A 20,420-nucleotide genomic window follows, 5' to 3' on the forward strand; every position below is an offset into this window, starting at 1 on the left:
AGGGGGTAAGGAAGGAAAAGATAGGAAGGGGTGGGTAAGGTTTCAAAATAAAAAAAAGGAGCAAATCAGGTTGGGAAGGGGTATAAGGGGAAAGCAGGTAGTAGTGGGAAAGGGTAGTAAGTGGAGGGAAAAAGGGGGGTAGGTGGAAATGAATGGGGAAGGGTACATGGAAAGAGGGGAAAAGGTCTGATTAATGTTTTTTTAAAATATTTTAAGAGTGTACTCTATCCGTGGGCTGATTTGCTACCGGCGCTTGTCTTATCTCCTCAGTGCCTCTTGCTCTTGCATCTCACCTCTTAGATCCGCACTCTACTACTCTACCTTGGCCGCGATGCCAACAAGCACAAGAGCCGCCTCTTAAAGCGATCTCCCTGCGCGCTGCCTGCCTCTATGGCGAGCTGCCTGTATGCTCCCTATACGCGGCATTGTTCCTTCTTTTTCCTGTTTGCTGCTACAGGGTGGTGACATGTAGAGCGAACCATGTGGCTTCTTCTCTTTCTATCTGCTACAGGCTCTTATAGCAAGCTCCCTTCGTGCTGCATGTACGCTGCCCCTTCTCTTGATTGCTCCGTCAAACCACTTCACGCATGTGCCTTGTGCTGCTCTAACTTTTGTGATGGGCTACTCTCCCTGTGATGCCGTCTAGTTGCACCGATAGTTGGAGTGTCGCTTGCGCCACTAAATAGGTGATGTTATCCGTATATTGATTGTTGTTGTACACAGTTTCTGGATGTTTGCGATGTTTTGTTTTTTGTTTTTCGAGCCGGGGGCTGGTTGCCGATGCTGCATGCTGGCTATTGTACATGGTTTCCAGCTATGCACACTCATTGTTGTTGTATGATGTTCTCTCTACTGTGTCAGTTAGCTGCTTGCCATGGCTAGTTAGTTGCAAGGAGATCAAATTCTCTCATGCCTCCATAGCACCCGGCTTTTGAAGCACCTTTGACCTCACCTTTGACCTGTGGTCTTTTTGTAGAACTGGACCTTTCGAGCACTATCATGTGGGTGGGTGTAGCTAGTACCCAATTTGCATATATATATATATAGTTTGAAAGGAAACTCAAAATTCTTCCTGAAAATACCTGTCTTCCCTTTTCTTTTTTTTCCCAGAAAAACATGATCTTGGCTATCACTCCTTGTTTATTTGAGTAAACTTGCTTATTTTTTTTTCTGAACGAGTCATTTCTTTGTGATGTCTTTTCTACATTTAATATTGCAATGTTATTTAAACAAGCTCAAAAATGAACTCAAGATACCACACTTGTGAATTATTTAGCGCAACTGTTCTACGAATCTAGCATGTAGTACAATTTCCTCTCATTGTGCTTTCACCTCATGAAAATTTCCCCTTGTACGAGGGTCTCATGGGTCTCGACCGCTATTGAAGGCCTTGCTCTGATAAGATACGAGTACCCGTCAAGATTGTGGTCGTTGGATATTATAATGGGTGGAATAACAAAACACAAAGGCTGCGTGTATCTCTTGGGCAAACTTGAGAGTACAGTTTCTACGGCCCACCAAAAATGGGTGATTCTTATTCAAGATTTGATATACGAATATCTTTCAAGGAACCTTTCTTAAATATATATATATTTTTTTGCCCACAAATTATATTTCATAAGCTTTCTTAGAGAGGAGCAGTCGTTACTATATATTTTTGCCCAAAAAAAATGAGAGATTTGTCAAGAACCTAGTTAAGGTTATTAAGTTTGTGTGTTCTTCTTGCAGATGTCTTCTATAGCTTGCCTCAAATTTGAAGGGTGTCCCCATTATTTCATTTAAAGGGGAGAAATTCAACCACTTGTTCTCGGCAGGGTTTTTTATTCATGGCAACGGCAGTTAATTATCAGCAGCAAGTGGATGTTATATTGAAGAGAATTATAAAGAGCAAATGGCTGGTGATGGTTGCCGGCCTGTACGTGATGGCTTCTGCTGGCGCAGCCTACGACTTCTCTGTGTATTCGCAGAGCATCAAGGCGTCCTTGGGACTGAATCAGAAGGATCTCAACACCGTCTCCTTCTTCCTTGGCGTAGGTGACGGTGTTGGCTTCATGTCAGGATTGCTCTTCGATTCTTGGTCGCCCTCCGGAGTTATGGCAGTGGGTGCTATGCTCAACGCCTTTGGATACGTGATGACTTGGCTTGCACTTACAGGGCGGTTGTTCTCTTCCCTCAGCAAGCTAAGAGCGTGGCATCTTTCCTTGTTCTTGGCTTTGGGAGCCAACGCACAGACCTTCCCTGAGACGGCAGTCACGGTGATTTGCCTGACGAACTTCCCTCAAAACCGAGGGACTGTTCTAGGCCTCGCCAAGGGATTCTATGGTCTCAGCGGTGCCATCCTTCCCCAGATTTATTACGCTGTGTTTGGTGACAACCCTGTCTCGTTCCTCTTGCTTGCAGGATGCCTTCCCTCCATGATATCCCTGCTCTGTATGTTCCTTATGCGATATGTGGATGGTCATGGACGTGAGGAGGGTGATTCAAGGACTATGCGGTCCTTCAACGCGATCGCAACGACACTGGCGTTGTATCTCATGATAATCTTAGTTGTTGAGAATGTGGCTTCTCTGTCCAGGCCACTCATTGGAGGTCTCACATCACTTATGCTGGTCATTTTGTGCCTGCCATTGTTGGTGGTGGTGTGGTCGGAGACCAAGAAGTTAAAGGAGGACCGACAAGCTCAGGCACAGCTTGACACAGCTGCAGTGGAGTCCAGAGTGCAACTCAAGGAGTTGGAATTTAGAAGAATCCTTACAGAAGAAGGTGCAAATGATCACGATATCCTTCAAAGATTAGGAGATTCAACTACAGTATCAGCTGATCATCAGGTAATTACATCTGTGGGAGATCATGAAAGTGATCGGGAGCCTCCGCCCACAGCTGATGACCCTGCATCAATTAACATAAGCAATGAATCAATTACCGGCCAAGAAGGGATCTGCATGCGGCTCACTAATAAATGCAAAACATGGATTCATTTGTATCTATGGGCTCCTTCCCCGCCAAGAGGTGAGGATCACTCCATTGCACAGGCGTTAATGTCTTTGGACATGTGGATACTTTTTTTAGCCTTGACTTGTGGCCTCGGTGCGGCGATGGCATTTCTCAACAACATGGCGCAAGTAGGATATTCACAAAACTACTCTGCTATCAAAATCAACACATTGGTTTCGCTAGTCAGCATATGGAGCTTCTTTGGCCGCATTGTAGCCGGTTCTCTCTCAGACATGTTCATACATATGGATGGCACTCATTTCGCCCTCACAAGACCTGCTGTCTTCTCCATCTCTGTGGCAATCTTGGTGCTGGCCAATCTGCTATTTGCGCTGGGCGTAAAAGGTGCACTTTACATTGGCTCTGCTATTGTTGGTTTGTCCATCGGAGCTCAGTACACCTTGACTGCATTGATTGTATCAGAGCTCTTTGGCCTCAAAAACCTTGGTACAATCTACACTGTACTAGGTTGTGCAGACCCATTAGGGCAATATGTATTATCTGTACGAATAGCAGGAGTTCTCTACGATGACCAAGCTAGAAAGCAACAGAGCACATCAGGGGTAGGATTAACACAATCAACAGTAACGCTACTTTGCAAGGGAACCAAATGTTTCCGGTCTACGTTCTTCATCTTGACTGGAGTAACTGCATTTGGGACACTGTTGTCTGTCGTGCTCACACTACGTACAGTGGCATATTACAAAACCCAGGCCTCTAAGAAACTTCAAGAACAGAGCTGTAATAAAGAGGCCCCGTTTTAGAATAACGGAGACACGATTATGATTAGGTCAATAAGCTCTCTTTTTTGAAGCGCATTGATATATTGGATTGCATATATTTCAATACTAAGAGTCTAAATAGAACTTTACTATTACACACATGCAACTCATATGTGCTTGTAACAGAACTTTTGTTGTATGTGGATCTAGAATGGAGACTCTTCAATTAATACACCTTCTGTGAGTCCTATAGAACCAAATGTCTTACTTTGCTTACTTTGCGTAAGATTGAGTGTGCTGCGTTAGACAGACCGTGCATTATGTCGTGCTCTGTGTGTGTGAGAGAGAGAGGGAGTATCATATGTTAGGAATGTACCACACGTCTCCCTTGAAATCTTCCATAACGTGTGTATGCCTCCATATGCAAACCAAATAAAGAGGGTCCAAGAGTCACAAGGGTGTAGTGTTCTTAATTCACACCATTTTCTTGAATTTTTCCTAGAATGGTTTAATGTGTCTATATGGAGCATTTCCTGATCGAAATTGTAGTGTTGGATTTTGGATCAATGTGATAGGCTTTTAGGTGTCTTTGTCCAAGAGTCATGCACGGAGGTGCCATATTTTGTCCGTAGAAAACTTATTTTTTTCAAAAACCTCCCCAATATTTGGCAGTGGTACAAGTGGGTGAAGGAAAGCAAGTATTTGATATTGGATCCAACAGGCACAAGTGGGTGAAGGAAAGCAAGTATTTGATATTGGATCCATCAGGCACAACCTTGGTTGACGACCAAACACATACAAAATTAGAGTCATTCTACCTTGACACTAATTTGATGACCAAACATATACAGAATTAGAGTCATTCTACCTTGAAAGTTTGCATGTGTTTGACAACCAAACACATATAGAATTAGGGTCATTCTACCTTAACACTTTGATGCCCTGGTTATGGTTTTGGCTTGAGTGTCTACATGAGTCATCATCAGTTTAAGACTTGCAAGGATAATGAATCCATAGAGGCAATGAAACATTGAATTATGGAGATTGGGGCTAAGAGGGTAGACATAAGACCAAGGTAGAAGGGCTACAGAAGAAGACATTGAGAGAGATGAAGAAGCCGCTAAGAAGATGCTCGGGCTAAGCTCAAGAAGTAGCTGGCCAAGTTGAAGGTATACATTGTGATGCAGTTTTCACCTGTTTTTAATAGATTCACTTGGTGTGGAGACGAGAGAGAGAGAGAGATAGAGAGAGAGAGAGATTCCTTCCAAGGTGGAATACCGCTTGTTTAATTTGAAAACCACCTGTAAAAACCACCCAAAATATCGAATAAGCAAGAGTTGTAATAATTAATGTACCTGTTGAGAACTTGAGGTCTATCTGATGGAGCATTTATAAAACCATGAGTTGTCCCTAGGGGTACATAATAAGTTGTTGTCTTTGTCCTAGCTCTCACTAGAACAGACATATGTTCATCCTTCTTCTGGTTCTCTTCCTCATCTTCATCATAGAGGACGGCGATGAAGATAAAAGTCTCTTTTGGGTGAAGGCTTCAGTTGTTACAGTGCCCTGGGGATGAAAAGTGGCAATGGTCCCAAAACTTGGTCGAGTTTGAGTTTGTATTTCTTTCTCTGCAATAGCATCCAACATTGTGTTGGTAGGCTTGACACTTGCAGCACCATCTCTCTTCTCATGTTGTTGTGAAGCCTCCACTTGTTGAAAGAGGGAGTTTTTTCGAGGTAAAGTAGTAGCTTGGGCTTCCTTTATAGTTTTTTTAGAATGTTTCTTGTCTTCTTTGTAGCTTGTATTTGAGGAGGCGAATCAAATCCTAGAGTCAACGGTGGGCCTCATAGAGGACTTCTTCATCTCCTCACCCCTTAGACTTTATAAATATAAAGAAATAGATTTAGCAAAACAATTATTAGTTGATTCAATCAATCAAATCCAACAAAAATTTTGAATGGAGACGAAGATCTTGCCTTAGATGAAGGCTGCCTTCTCTTCTATCCTCCATATTCACATCAATAGATTCCAATGGTCACAACATGGTATAGACAACGTACACAAGCTGCGTAGCACAAAATCAAGCAAAGATATCATTGATAGCAAGAAGATATGCACAAGCGAGAAAGCGTCCAATAAGAAAGCAATCAATCTTTAGGGCTGAAGTGCTTTTAGGGCTATTTTACTAATAAAAAAAGTTACTTTTGAATGATTACATCATGATCACTATTTTTGGCATGCTTATGTGAACAAAGTTGATGCACCACATCAACTTCTCCACACAAACTCAATGTCGTGCATCGAGTTTGTGGTAAACTTGATGCATAACATCGAGTTTGCATGGAGAAGTTGATGTAGTGCATCAACTTTATGTAAGAAACTATGCTTTTTTTAGGCCTAAAATAGGAGTCGTCTCACACAGTCACCATGCATGCTTTTTTGGGCTCACAATCACTACATGAATACCAATTACTCAACATTGCCTAGATGGAATTTAAAAACTAATTAAGGATTCATGGAGTGCCATTAAGGGAGATGGTGGAGGCCAATGAACTGAAGCCAAAGAATGTGTTGAGGGTTAGCGACTCTACGGTGACAGTGTGGAGGTGGAGCTTGGAGGATTGGAGCTTCTCAAGTGATCTTGGAGGCCTCAAGGGAGATGTTTGTATCACCAGAATCATCAACATGAACGAGGAGGTTGGTGTTCTGTTTTTCTTCTTTTCAAAAATTTATAGAAAAGATAAAATAAGGAGCTATTGACTGTGCCTTAAACTTGTATTACACTCCTTAGCATGGCACAATCATCTTGGAAGCAGTTGGATAAGGATTTTGCACCCAAAATCACCTTAGTCATGTGGGAAGTTTTCACGTGAAATTATGAGAAAATAGTTCATGACGTGAACCGTTTTCTGCAACTTCACGCCATGAAACGCTCCTGATATCAATGCCGTGATTCATGGGATTACCTTGCCAAAAATTGGTAGCCTTATCCTGAAACCTCTGACACCATCATGGGGTCTGATAAAATTAAGAATCATGAACGTGCAAAAAATCGTTCACGACGTGAACTATTTCAAAGTCCTTCACGGCGTGAAACCGTTTTCATTTCACGACGACATGAACCATTTTAAAACCCTTCAGGACGTGAACCATTTTCAGTTCACAATGCGAACTAATTGCTTTTCACGACGTGAAACCTTTTTCCTTCACGGCGTGAAATTTTTTTGCAATTTTACACCTTAACCAAATCCAATTCATGAACCTAGTATTGTCGGATTAAGGCTAAGGAGGTCTTGAAAACATTGAAAATCATAACAAGGTAACGTGGAAATCTAAGTCCAAAGAAAAAAATTTAAACACGTGAAAGTGAAAAAAATCATTCAGGACGTTAACTACTAATACTCTAACACTTCACGCCATGAGCTATTCTTTGCAATCTCATGGCCTCAGAAACAAGTCGATAGAATCTAACCAGAATTTTATTGGGGTAGTAAAATAGCTTATCAAATAATATTCACATGCACTTGAGGTCTGGAAAGATCATTGGAGATGACCTCACTCTTCAGGATAGTGCAACAAATCACCCAGGATCTTCCTATAAAAAATGGTGTGGGTTCAGGCCACTCAGTAAGCACTACCCATTGAGTGTCTTAAGGAATCTAACCATCGTCGAAACTGGTAGGGAAGAATCCATGGAAGAAGGGTTGTGATACTTTGGGTTTGGGGAAGAGGAGAAACCACCATGTACAAATGTCGAGCTCAGACCCAGAAGCCACAAAGACCCCTACGGTGACACAAGCCTGTGCGATGGGATCCCCGGTGAGTGAAAAGAAAAGACCAACACAAGGACCGAAGATGAACTACCTGGGTCCATACGCCTAGGCTTTCCATGGTGCCATCATCAGCAAAGAGATCCACATGGCACATGGAAAGGTGGCTTTGCAGTATCACAGCTCGGAGTGCCTCTAGATTCTGGAAGAGGCAGAAGTTAAAGACAAGCTTGAGAAGGTGGGCCTCGGGAGGATGGCACAGGTTCTCCCTCGGAACATAGACACAAAACTATGTGCAGAATATATAAAGATGTACGACAAAGCCACCAAAAGGGGGACGGTGACAAAAGTAGATGGCACCATAGAGCAAGTATTGATCACAGAAGAGTTGATATGTGAGGCCCTACAGCTCCCACCACCAATCAAGAGAGGAAGGAAAAAGAAGACTGAAAGAAAGATGACAAGCATCATACCAGATGTGGCTGAAGAAACGTAGAGAATTAAGATTGAACTCACATAGGAAATCAAGTCGTACCAAGAAGTACTAGGGAAGCAAATCCAGTGCAAGAGAGGCCACACAAGAAGAGAGGACGAAAGCACAACAAATGACTCCTCCTCAAAGCCTAGCTCAATTCATCTTCAAGAACCTGTCTCCTCTGAAGATTTCTACTATGTCAGACACACTTGTTGCTGCTGCGGGATTGCAGCCATAGCTTGAAGCAGAAGCAGTGCCAGTGGAAGAAACCCAAGAACTTGAAGAAGCTACATTGCTCCTAGTGCAAGTCACATAAGCGCCATTGGAAACAGGCAAAAGGCCAAGGGCTGTAGATACACCCAGTCAAAGCAAAAGGAGGCGTCTGGAGGACAAGGAGGTGATACCAGAGACTTCATTCCTGCACAATCTAGATTATGAAAAATTCTTTTAAGAAATTGTGAAAGGACTGGATGAGCTGCCACATCAAAGGCTGGAAGGGGCAGTGGTCATAAGTGCTTCACTGTAGGATCAAGAATAACGAGTATGGTGGTGCCATCTTCTCATGACCCATATGCTTCATGATCGCAATGCCACACTCTAGAAGCAAGTTCAAGAGGCAAACAACCAAGTGCAGACCTTGCAATAACACCTAACAGCGATAGAGGCCACCTATGGTGGTGCCATCTTCTCATGACCCATATGCTTCATGATGGCAACGCCACACTCTAGAAGCAAGTTCAAGAGGCAAACAACCAAGTGGAGATCTTGCAATAACACCTAACAGCGGTAGAGGCCACCCATAGGGATGTGATCCTGAAGAGTTTAAATGTAACCGAGGAGCAAGAAGCCAGGTACCAAACGTTGGAAAACAAGAATTTGGTTATCAGCCAAACTATTGTGCAAAGAATTAAAGAGAGTACAAATTTCAAAGCGCAGCTAGAGTAGGCTAAAGAACAACTTCAAAAGGAAGTCACCCATAACCAAGAGCTAGCAGCCATCCATGCCCAGCAGGTACAGGAGCTGAAGCACACTTCCCTAGCCAAGGAAGAAGAGCTACAAAGCCATATCCAAGCCCTATCCTTAACTCTAAAGGAAGCACAAAACAGAGTGACCCACTTGCAAGAGAACAAAACAACAAAGCCAATGTGCGGAGAAGATTAGAGCCCTTAATGACAGCATCAACACCAGTCAGACAGAGATGCAGAGAATGATGATTGCACACCAAGAAACAATGCCACAAGTAACCCAAAAGCTACAAGATAGTCAAAAATTGGCTACAGAAAGACTTCAAAGAATCACTGAGGCTTAGGGAAGAGAGGCTACCGCCAAATGAGCGCAAGAAGAAGCAACAAGGCGCTTTGAGGAGCTAGATGCTGCCAAGATGGTTAGAGAAATAGCTATATCAAACCTCCTCAACACCAAGGATTCTCGTATCCAAGAATTGGAACGTCAACTGGCCATCCAAGAACGAAGTCAACAGAACCAACAGATGAACTGCGCGCCTACTCCTTGAGCAAGCCTCGGAGATAGGTCAGTTGCTAGTAACTCCTCGGGCCCCTCCTCAAACTCTTACTCTCTTTTTGTCTACAACCCTCTCATTGCTTCAATATGATATAAACATCTCTAAGGACCTAAGCCGAGGAGAACTAACACTCATTGAGCAAAATACTAAACGTGATGATCCCACTATCATTATGGGAATTTTCAGGGGGGAAATAGTATTAACTAATCCTCCGGATATTTACTTTTATCCCTTGCACCCAATTGTGCTAAACCTTTGTAACTCTAAAATCCTAGACAATAGTGTTGAAAAATTAGACCTATTTATTAGATGATATTCCTGACCCACCGATCAACTACGAGGTTGTAGCCAAGAGTTATCAATGGATTATAAGCCATGGGCGGCTAGAAGTATACAATACTCACCAGCACTTAAACCTATGTGAATCTTCTTTATATCACCCTTTTGGTATTCTAAAACTCTATCATAACATCTAGAAGCATCTAGAGGCAATGTTAACAAATGTCCTTTTACACTTTTGATAAAACACATAATACTGAATATCCTAACATAAGTCCTAAGGATATCACTAAGCTCCAAGATTTTATGAAACTCCACAAACCTAGCCACCCACCTCCAAGCTCAGGCCATTGGTTAGGAAGAGACATCAAGTTCATCATCTAACCCTACTTACCCTGTGTATTCTAATGTAGCCAGTAAATTACTCAATCTGTATCCTAATGCTCCTCCTACGGACAAGTCAAACTGCATTTTTTCTACTCTCCCTTCTCATTGACCTTTAGAATTTCCCACACTAACACTCTCACCCCTGAGGAGGTACCAGCACCTAACCCGTCTCCCCCGCGACAAACTCAAGAGGTACATCACACTCTGCCACAAGACACCATTGAATCTTTTACTAATGATACTATTCTAGAGTCTTTGTCTAGTGCAGAATATGAAGGATTCATAAGAGCTAGGAATCCACTGCTAAAGCCAAAACTTATATTCAAGGTGTTAATGCAAATAACACCATTTGAACCAACTCGATGGATTTTACCAGAGGCATACTTAGATGTCACACCAACAAAGCAACCATATGTACCGTATTCTCTCCGAGCACCTCGCCCCAAATTAGAAGAACTGCTACCTTTGGCTGGAGAGGGCACTTTATGGTCTAACGTGGCATGGCACACCAAGTTAGCAAATCCACAATTGGCTGACCTATTGGAAATTAGGATGGTGACATTTATGATCAGCTATTGCTTCCACAAGTGGAGGAAGGCTCACCTAGTCCACACAAGAGGGGGGTATACAACAATTATCATAGATGATGCAAACCCCAAGCTGAAAGATTTCGGCATACAGCTAGGCTGGAGAAAGGAGTTCCTCACAATCGCAATATACAACCATGAATATATGTGTGTGCCACCAACTCAACAAGTTGATCCCTTGTACATGCCACTAAAGAGAAGATGGACACCTTTGGTATAAGGCATTTTCTCATAATGAATGGACACAATCCCCCTTTATGCTATTGAGAGCTCTTGTTTGTGTCTTGAGAGAGATTGAGAGAGAGCATTCTAGCACTTGTGCCTCTTCTATACTTGTATGTTGCATGCTTGTGTTGGAGAGTGAGAGAGAGTGATGCGTGAGAGAGAGTGATTACCTTATGTGATGGTGCGAGCGACTCTATGGTGACAGTATGGAGGTGGAGTTTGGAGGATTGGAGCTTCTCAAGTGAGCTTACAGGCCTCAAGGGATACAAGTTCGAAGCATTGGTAAGTGCCCTACAACAGCTGTGTGCTATTACTCTTCCCTTAGGTGAATGCATTGATTTCCCTCTTCGAGATATGGTAGCCCATAACAAGAATCTCCAAAGTATGCCCAATTTATTAGGGAAGAGGTATGCTCAATCAATTAGGAAAAAGGTATGCCCGATCTATTAAGCAATAGGTATTTGTATGGAGAAGATTTTAGAAATATTACCTTTTACTTTAGCCTTAATGCCTATTAACCATTGCTTCAGGTATTTCCAATATCAGGTTGGGAAGGGGTATAAGGGGAAAGCAGGTAGTAGTGGGAAAGGGTAGTAAGTGGAGGGAAAAAGGGAGGTAGGTGGAAATGAATGGGGAAGGGTACATGGAAAGAGGGGAAAAGGTCTGATTAATGTTTTTTTTAAATATTTTAAGTGTGTACTCTATCCGTGGGCTGATTTGCAACCGGCGCTTGTCTTATCTCCTCAGTGCCTCTTAGATCCGCACTCTACTACTCTACCTTGGCCGCGATGCCAAGCACAAGAGCCGCCTCTTAAAGCGATCTCCCTGCGCGCTGCCTGCGGCCTGCCTCTATGGGGAGCTGCCTGTATGCTCCCTATACGCGGCATTGTTCCTTCTTTTTCCTGTTTGCTGCTACAGGGTGGTGACATGTAGAGCGAACCATGTGGCTTCTTCTCTTTCTATCTGCTACAGGCTCTTATAGCAAGCTCCCTTCGTGCTACCCCCTCGACTATGGCGAGCTGCATGTACGTTGCCCCTTCTCTCCGTCTAGCCCACTTCACGTATGTGCCTTGTGCTGCTCTAATTTTTGTGATGGGCTACTCTCCCTGTGATGCCGTCTAGTTGCACCCGATGTTATCCGTATATTGATTGTTGTTGTACACAGTTTCTGGATGGTTGCGATGTTTTGTTTTTTGTTTTTCGAGCCGGGGGCTGGTTGCCGATGCTGCATGCTGGCTATTGTACATGGTTTCCAGCTATGCACACTCATTGCCGATGCTGCATGCTGGCTATTGTACATGGTTTCCAGCTATACTGTGTCAGTTAGCTGCTTGTCATGGCTAGTTAGTTGCAAGGAGATCAAATTCTCTCATGCCTCCATAGCACCCGGCTTTTGAAGCACCTTTGACCTCACCTTTGACCTGTGGTCTTTTTGTAGAACTGGACCTTTCGAGCACTATCATGTGGGTGGGTGTAGCTAGTACCCAATTTGCATATATATATATATATATATATATAGTTTGAAAGGAAACTCAAAATTCTTCCTGAAAATACCTGTCTTCCCTTTTTTTTCCAGAAAAACATGATCTTGGCTATCACTCCTTGTTTATTTGAGTAAACTTGCTTATTTTTTTTCTGAACGAGTCATTTCTTTGTGATGTCTTTTCTACATTTAATATTGCAATGTTATTTAAACAAGCTATGTGCTTTCACCTCATGAAAATTTCCCCTTGTACGAGGGTCTCATGGGTCTCGAGTCCCATAGTATAAATTTGAGATTTTCATAAAATTACCATTGGTAACATATTCCAAATTTTGAGTTACAATTTGGTAATTTTCTAGATCTTAAAGTTTCCAAAGATCTCTTCATTTCTTTCATATATGCTAGATGTTGTATGAGTTTCAAAAAATTAAAGATATTTCTATCGATTATTGAGAGAACTTGGAAAAAATAGCAAGATATTATAGTGCTTTCTACTTGGTGAGCCTCAAGTTATCAATTAACAGATGTGAGTGGGAGCGGGGATGGGTCTAGTTGATGTAAAGTTGGTGTAGGCTCATCACAGCCATAACGTGATGGGCTTGGGATAAAGGGAAAGGAAAGAGAGGGGAAGGAAAAGACAAGCTTCCATAGAGAGATATGTTGAAGCTTTCCATGAAAGCTTTTATAAAACAATAAAGCAATGAAGCTTTCCATGAAAGATTGGGAGGAAGAAAGAAAGGAGAGAGGCACTTACCTTGGAGAGGGAGAGAGATTTGATTGAGGGAGAGGTGGAAGGACTTGGTGGGAGGAAGTGCTGCTGAATCCGTTGTCCTAGCATGTGCAAGAACGAGAGGTAGGTAAAAAGGAATCCCATGACGATGATTTGGGCAGCAGGAGTCTCAGTTTTTCGAGGTCGTTGCTCAACAGTAAAATTTTGTTGCTAATTTAACTGTAAAATTTTGCTATTAATGTCACTACTATAAACGCTACCTAGTAGTGCCTTGCCAGTTTTGGATAGCTCATGTGTTTTTATACTAACACATAATCAGTTTTGGCCTGGTTTCCGATGTCTGACAGTGATTAGGGTATGGAAGTTGGTTATGAAGCATGGTTGAGAGAAACAATTTGTTGTATGTGTGATCAATGCAAGGGCCAATATTTACGACAACATCGTATGATAATTGAGCATCTCCGGACATATGGGCTTCATGAGGCATTGGCACAATCAAGTGTGGATGATAATATGGAGGGGAACCATAGGACAGTGTTACACAACATGCCACACCATTCTATGACATCGAGTAGATTCCAAAAGGTGAAAAGACTTCATAGAGAAAGCATGGCTGAGAATCATCTTCGCCAACCAATGAATGAGGTGCCTCTGCCATTTCCACATGAGGAGGAAGAGCATCTCATCATGGAAGACATGGTGAATGAATTATTTGAACGAGAGGTCATAGATGATAGAGAGCAAGCTCCAATGTCACAAGAGGAGGAAACCTTGCATAGAGAGGCAAGCACCCCTTTGTATGAGAGATGTTCGTACTCTACACTACTGTGAGCAAACTTGGGGCTATTAAACTTACAAGCAACTTATGGATGGAGTGACGCAAGTGTCACAAGTTTATTAGGTAAGATTGCCTCATTCTATTCTCTTAAATAGAAAATGTCTCATGTTTTATATACTCTCCTTGTAGATATCTTCACATATGATTTCTTAGGTTATGTTGTAGGCTTCTCAAGATGATTCTTCCCCCTCAAAATCTATTATGAGACTGACGAGATAGGTCTTATAATATGCTCTCTATGTTAGATATAGATTATACAAAAATACATGCATGTCCCAATGATTATATGCTATTTAGAGGGGTTAATAAAGATGCAACACAATGTCTGCAATGTGGAGAGAGCTACTATAGGGATGATTTGCTAGGAGACAAAATTCCTCGATAGGTGTTGAGACACTTCTCTATCATTCCTCGCATTCAACACATGTTTAAATGTAAGGGGATTATAGAACTCATGACATGGCATGCTACTTATCGCACAGCCGATGGCATCATGAGGATCGTAGGCTGATTCACTGGTATGGCAACATGTAGAGCATAAATGGCGAACCCATGACATGGCATGCTACTTATCGCACAGCCGATGGCATCATGAGGATCGTAGGCTGATTCACTGGTATGGCAACATGTAGAGCATAAATGGCCAGAGTTTAAAGATGAGCCCTGTCACCTACGTCGTCTTGGCTTGGGCATGGATGGTGTTAACGCATTTGGCTTCAAGTCCACATCATGGTCTACTTGGCCTATTACATTGGTGAATTACAATCTCCCTCTATGGGTGGCAATCAAGAAAGGTTATCTATCATGCTTTCTCTCCTTGTACCAAGCAAGTATAAGGTGGCAAACATGGATGTGTACCTCGAGTCTTTGATTGAGGAGCTTGAGACACTATGGCAAGGTATCAAAGTGCATGATTTCTCAAGGCCAATAAATAGGCGTGATATGGAGATGAAAGGAGTTTTGCTTTGGACGATGCATGACTATCCTCGGTTCTCGGAGTGCTCAGGTGCATACTTAAACTGGATAACTTTAAACTTTAACTTTATATCTCTACCTCTCAATCATCTCAATTTTAAAATAGGTTTGGCAACTTTCGGACCTCGGGGGGTTCACTATATATAAACTCTCTATATCACATGCGTTCAAGGCCTAATTAAAAAATCCCTTATCTGTAATTTTTTTAATAAATAAAACACACCCTTTTTCTATTCAATCTGAAAATACCCCCTTTAAATGGTGCCCTTCTGTATGTAAAAAATGTGTAAAAAGGGCATTTAAAAAACCCCTTCTGTTGAACCCACGTGCTACACTTACATATTTATGAGTGACCCCCCGAGCTTCGGACATCATGCATGTCCGATTTGTGGACCGTCCCTTGTTTCAAAAAGACCCTCTACACTAAAGAAGGTGGTGTATGACAAACATCATCGATTTTTCCCTCCTTTACATCCCAAGTATGTGCCACATGATGTCTCACCACTTGTGATGAGAGGTAGAGATTGGTTTGAGGTATGGAGAAGCACCCCCAATCCACCACCCACCAATGGGATGTCTAGACACTCAATCTTCTTTCAACTTTCATATTTGTATGAGTTGAAGATCAATCATCTCTTAGATCCCATGCAACAAATATTTGGGACCATTTACCTGGTAAAAGAGATACAAAGGGTGCAAGGGATGACATACAAAACATTGGACGCCTTCAAAGTGCCTAGCCAATGGTAAGTGTGAGTGGTAACGTGATTGCCTCTTTTCGGTAATGCATGCATTGAAGGGTGCCTCCACAAAGACCAAAAAGAAAGAAGAGGTACAATTATATGGCCTCAAGACACATTTTTTTTAGTAAAAAATCTTTAGGCTTAAGAATGAGCTATAGTTAGTGATTTGTTTCAAGGGAGAGAGAGAGAGAGAGGGGAGGGAGAAAAAGAGGTTAATAAATTTTATTCCTAAAAAATAAATAATAAAAGAGAAATATTAGAAATTACAGTTTCTTCCAAATTAGAGCCTTGGTAAGAAAATATTAGTAAAGGAGTGTTAGTAAGTTAGTGGGAGTTAGGGGTAGGAGCTAGTAGGGGGTAAGGAAGGAAAAGATAGGAAGGGGTGGGTAAGGTTTCAAAATAAAAAAAAAGGAGCAAATCAGGTTGGGAAGGGGTATAAGGGGAAAGCAGGCAGTAGTGGGAAAGGGTAGTAAGTGGAGGGAAAAAGGGGGGTAGGTGGAAATGAATGGGGAAGGGTACATGGAAGGAGGGGAAAAGGTCTGATTAATGTTTTTTTAAAATATTTTAAGTGTGTACGCTATCGGTGGGCTGATTTGCTACCGGCGCTTGTCTTATCTCCTCAGTGCCTCTTGCTCTTGCATCTCACCTCTTAGATCCGCACTCTACTCCTCTTAAAGCGATCTCCCTGCGCGCTGCCTGCCTCTATGGCGAGCTGCCTGTATGCTCCCTATACGCAGCATTGTTCCTGCTACAGGGTGGTGACATGTAGAGCGAACCATGTGGCTTCTTCTCTTTCTATCTGCTACAGGCTCTTATAGCAAGCTGCCTTCGTGCTACCCCCTCGACTATGGCGAGCTGCATGTACGCTGCCCCTTCTCTTGATTGCTCCGTCTAGCCCACTTCACGTATGTGCCTTGTGCTGCTCTAATTTTTGTGATGGGCTACTCTCCCTGTGATGCCGTCTAGTTGCACCCGATGTTATCCGTATATTGATTGTTGTTGTACACAGTTTCTGGATGGTTGCGATGTTATCCGTATATTGATTGTTGTTGTACACAGTTTCTGGATGGTTGCACCGATAGTTGGAGTGTCGCTTGCGCCACTAAATAGGTGATGTTATCCGTATATTGATTGTTGTTGTACACAGTTTCTGGATGGTTGCGATGTTTTGTTTTGTTGTTGTATGATGTTCTCTCTACTGTGTCAGTTAGCTGCTAGCCATGGCTAGTTAGTTGCACCCAGGCCTCCATAGCACCCGGCTTTTGAAGCACCTTTGACCTCACCTTTGACCTGTGGTCTTTTTGTAGAACTGGACCTTTCGAGCACTATCATGTGGGTAGGTGTAGCTAGTACCCAATTTGCACATATATATATATATATATATATATATATAGTTTGAAAGGAAACTCAAAATTCTTCCTGAAAATACCTGTCTTCACTTTTTTTTTTCCCAGAAAAACATGATCTTGGCTATCACTCCTTGTTTATTTGAGTAAACTTGCTTATTTTTTTTCTGAACGAGTCATTTCTTTGTGATGTCTTTTCTACATTTAATATTGCAATGTTATTTAAACAAGCTCAAAAATGAACTCAAGATACCACACTTGTGAATTATTTAGTACCACACTTGTGAATTATTTAGCGCAACTGTTCTACGAATCTAGCATGTAGTACAATTTCCTCTCATTGTGCTTTCACCTCATGAAAATTTCCCCTTTACGAGGGTCTCATGGGTCTCGACTGCTATTGAAGGCCTTGCTCTGATAAGATACGAGTACCCGTCAAGATTGTGGTCGTTGGATATTATAATGGGTGGAATAACAAAACACAAAGGCAAAACACAAAGGCTGAGTGTATCTCTTGGGCAAACTTGAGAGTGCAGTTTCTACGGCCCACCAAAAATGGGTGATTCTTATTCAAGATTTGATATACGAATATCTTTCAAGGAACCTTTCTTAAATATATATATATTTTTTGCCCACAAATTATATTTCATAAGCTTTCTTAGAGACGCACATGAATTTGAGGAGCAGTCGTTACTATATATTTTTGCCCCAAAAAAAATGAGAGATTTGTCAAGAACCTAGTTAAGGTTATTAAGTTTGTGTGTTCTTCTTGCAGATGTCTTCTATAGCTTGCCTCAAATTTGAAGGGTGTCCCCATTATTTCATTTCAAGGGGAGAAATTCAACCACTTGTTCTCGGCAGGGTTTTTTATTCATGGCAACGGCAGTTAATTATCAGCAGCAAGTGGATGTTATATTGAAGAGAATTATAAAGAGCAAATGGCTGGTGATGGTTGCCGGCCTGTACGTGATGGCTTCTGCTGGCGCAGCCTACGACTTCTCTGTGTATTCGCAGAGCATCAAGGCGTCCTTGGGACTGAATCAGAAGGATCTCAACACCGTCTCCTTCTTCCTTGGTGTAGGTGATGGTGTTGGCTTCATGTCAGGATTGCTCTTCGATTCTTGGTCGCCCTCCGGAGTTATGGCAGTGGGTGCTATGCTCAACGCCTTTGGATACGTGATGACTTGGCTTGCACTTACAGGGCGGTTGTTCTCTTCCCTCAGCAAGCTAAGAGCGTGGCATCTTTCCTTGTTCTTGGCTTTGGGAGCCAACGCACAGACCTTCCCTGAGACGGCAGTCACGGTGATTTGCCTGACGAACTTCCCTCAAAACCGAGGGACTGTTCTAGGCCTCGCCAAGGGATTCTATGGTCTCAGCGGTGCCATCCTTCCCCAGATTTATTACGCTGTGTTTGGTGACAACCCTGTCTCGTTCCTCTTGCTTGCAGGATGCCTTCCCTCCATGATATCCCTGCTCTGTATGTTCCTTATGCGATATGTGGATGGTCATGGACGTGAGGAGGGTGATTCAAGGACTATGCGGTCCTTCAACGCGATCGCAACGACACTGGCGTTGTATCTCATGATAATCTTAGTTGTTGAGAATGTGGCTTCTCTGTCCAGGCCACTCATTGGAGGTCTCACATCACTTATGCTGGTCATTTTGTGCCTGCCATTGTTGGTGGTGGTGTGGTCGGAGACCAAGAAGTTAAAGGAGGACCGACAAGCTCAGGCACAGCTTGACACAGCTGCAGTGGAGTCCAGAGTGCAACTCAAGGAGTTGGAATTTAGAAGAATCCTTACAGAAGAAGGTGCAAATGATCACGATATCCTTCAAAGATTAGGAGATTCAACTACAGTATCAGCTGATCATCAGGTAATTACATCTGTGGGAGATCATGAAAGTGATCGGGAGCCTCCGCCCACAGCTGATGACCCTGCATCAATTAACATAAGCAATGAATCAATTACCGGCCAAGAAGGGATCTGCATGCGGCTCACTAATAAATGCAAAACATGGATTCATTTGTATCTATGGGCTCCTTCCCCGCCAAGAGGTGAGGATCACTCCATTGCACAGGCGTTAATGTCTTTGGACATGTGGATACTTTTTTTAGCCTTGACTTGTGGCCTCGGTGCGGCGATGGCATTTCTCAACAACATGGCGCAAGTAGGATACTCACAAAACTACTCTGCTATCAAAATCAACACATTGGTTTCGCTAGTCAGCATATGGAGCTTCTTTGGCCGCATTGTAGCCGGTTCTCTCTCAGACATGTTCATACATATGGATGGCACTCATTTCGCCCTCACAAGACCTGCTGTCTTCTCCATCTCTGTGGCAATCTTGGTGCTGGCCAATCTGCTATTTGCGCTGGGCGTAAAAGGTGCACTTTACATTGGCTCTATTATTGTTGGTTTGTCCATCGGAGCTCAGTACACCTTGACTGCATTGATTGTATCAGAGCTCTTTGGCCTCAAATACCTTGGTACAATCTACACTGTACTAGGTTGTGCAGACCCATTAGGGCAATATGTATTATCTGTACGAATAGCAGGAGTTCTCTACGATGACCAAGCTAGAAAGCAACAGAGCACATCAGGGGTAGGATTAACACAATCAACAGTAACGCTACTTTGCAAGGGAACCAAATGTTTCCGGTCTACGTTCTTCATCTTGACTGGAGTAACTGCATTTGGGACGCTGTTGTCTGTCGTGCTCACACTACGTACAATGGCATATTACAAAACCCAGGCATCTAAGAAACTTCAAGAACAGAGCTGTAATAAAGAGGCCCCGTTTTAGAATAACGGAGACAAGATTATGATTAGGTCAATAAGCTCTCTTTTTTGAAGCGCATTGATATATTGGATTGCATATATTTCAATACTAAGAGTCTAAATAGAACTTTACTATTATACACATGCAACTCATATGTGCTTGTAACAGAACTTTTGTTGTATGTGGATCTAGAATGGAGACTCTTCAATTAATACACCTTCCGTGAGTCCTATAGCACCAAATGTCTTACTTTGCTTACTTTGCATAAGATTGAGTGTGCTGCGTTAGACCGTGCATTATGTCGTGTTGTGTGTGTGTGAGAGAGAGAGAGGGAGTATCATATGTTAGGAATGTACCACACGTCTCCCTTGAAATCTTCCACAACGTGTGTATGCCTCCATATGCAAACCGAATAAAGAGGGTCCAAGAGTCACAAGGGTGTAGTGTTCTTAATTCACAGGGATGCACACCATTTTCTTGAATTTTTCTTGGAATGGTTTAATGTGTCTATATGGAGCATTTCCTGATCGAAATTGTAGTGTTGGATTTTGGATCAATGTGAT

General features: G+C 42.5%; 2 protein-coding genes across 5 annotated transcripts; both read left to right on the plus strand.

The window, feature by feature from the left end:
* Nucleotides 1–257: 257 nt before the first annotated feature.
* Nucleotides 258–3,945, plus strand: LOC147605358 (protein NUCLEAR FUSION DEFECTIVE 4-like). Of its 3 annotated transcripts, none has more exons than XM_086793526.1 (2): nt 258–686; nt 1,729–3,945. In XM_086793526.1, the coding sequence occupies exon 2, from the start codon at nt 1,827–1,829 to the stop codon at nt 3,756–3,758; it is 1,932 nt and encodes a 643-aa protein (XP_086649652.1). In that variant the 5' UTR covers nt 258–686; nt 1,729–1,826; the 3' UTR covers nt 3,759–3,945. The 3 variants fall into 3 exon arrangements, with proteins under 3 accessions (XP_086649652.1, XP_086649654.1, XP_086649653.1); XM_086793528.1 differs by having other exon boundaries at nt 280–404; XM_086793527.1 differs by having other exon boundaries at nt 293–542.
* Nucleotides 3,946–16,381: 12,436 nt separating this feature from the next.
* On the plus strand, nt 16,382–19,910 carry LOC147605359 (protein NUCLEAR FUSION DEFECTIVE 4-like). 2 transcript variants are annotated; one of them, XM_086793275.1, is made up of 2 exons: nt 16,382–16,591; nt 17,852–19,910. In XM_086793275.1, exon 2 carries the CDS (start codon nt 17,950–17,952, stop codon nt 19,879–19,881), a length of 1,932 nt encoding a protein of 643 aa, XP_086649401.1. In that variant the 5' UTR covers nt 16,382–16,591; nt 17,852–17,949; the 3' UTR covers nt 19,882–19,910. The 2 variants fall into 2 exon arrangements, with proteins under 2 accessions (XP_086649401.1, XP_086649400.1); XM_086793274.1 differs by lacking the exon at nt 16,382–16,591 and adding an exon at nt 16,790–16,840.
* Nucleotides 19,911–20,420: the final 510 nt, after the last annotated feature.

The sequence above is a fragment of the Cibotium barometz genome, chromosome 59 (genome assembly GCF_041138505.1).
Source record: "Cibotium barometz isolate CiBa-2024 chromosome 59, ASM4113850v1, whole genome shotgun sequence".
Taxonomy (NCBI): Eukaryota; Viridiplantae; Streptophyta; class Polypodiopsida; order Cyatheales; family Cibotiaceae; genus Cibotium; species Cibotium barometz.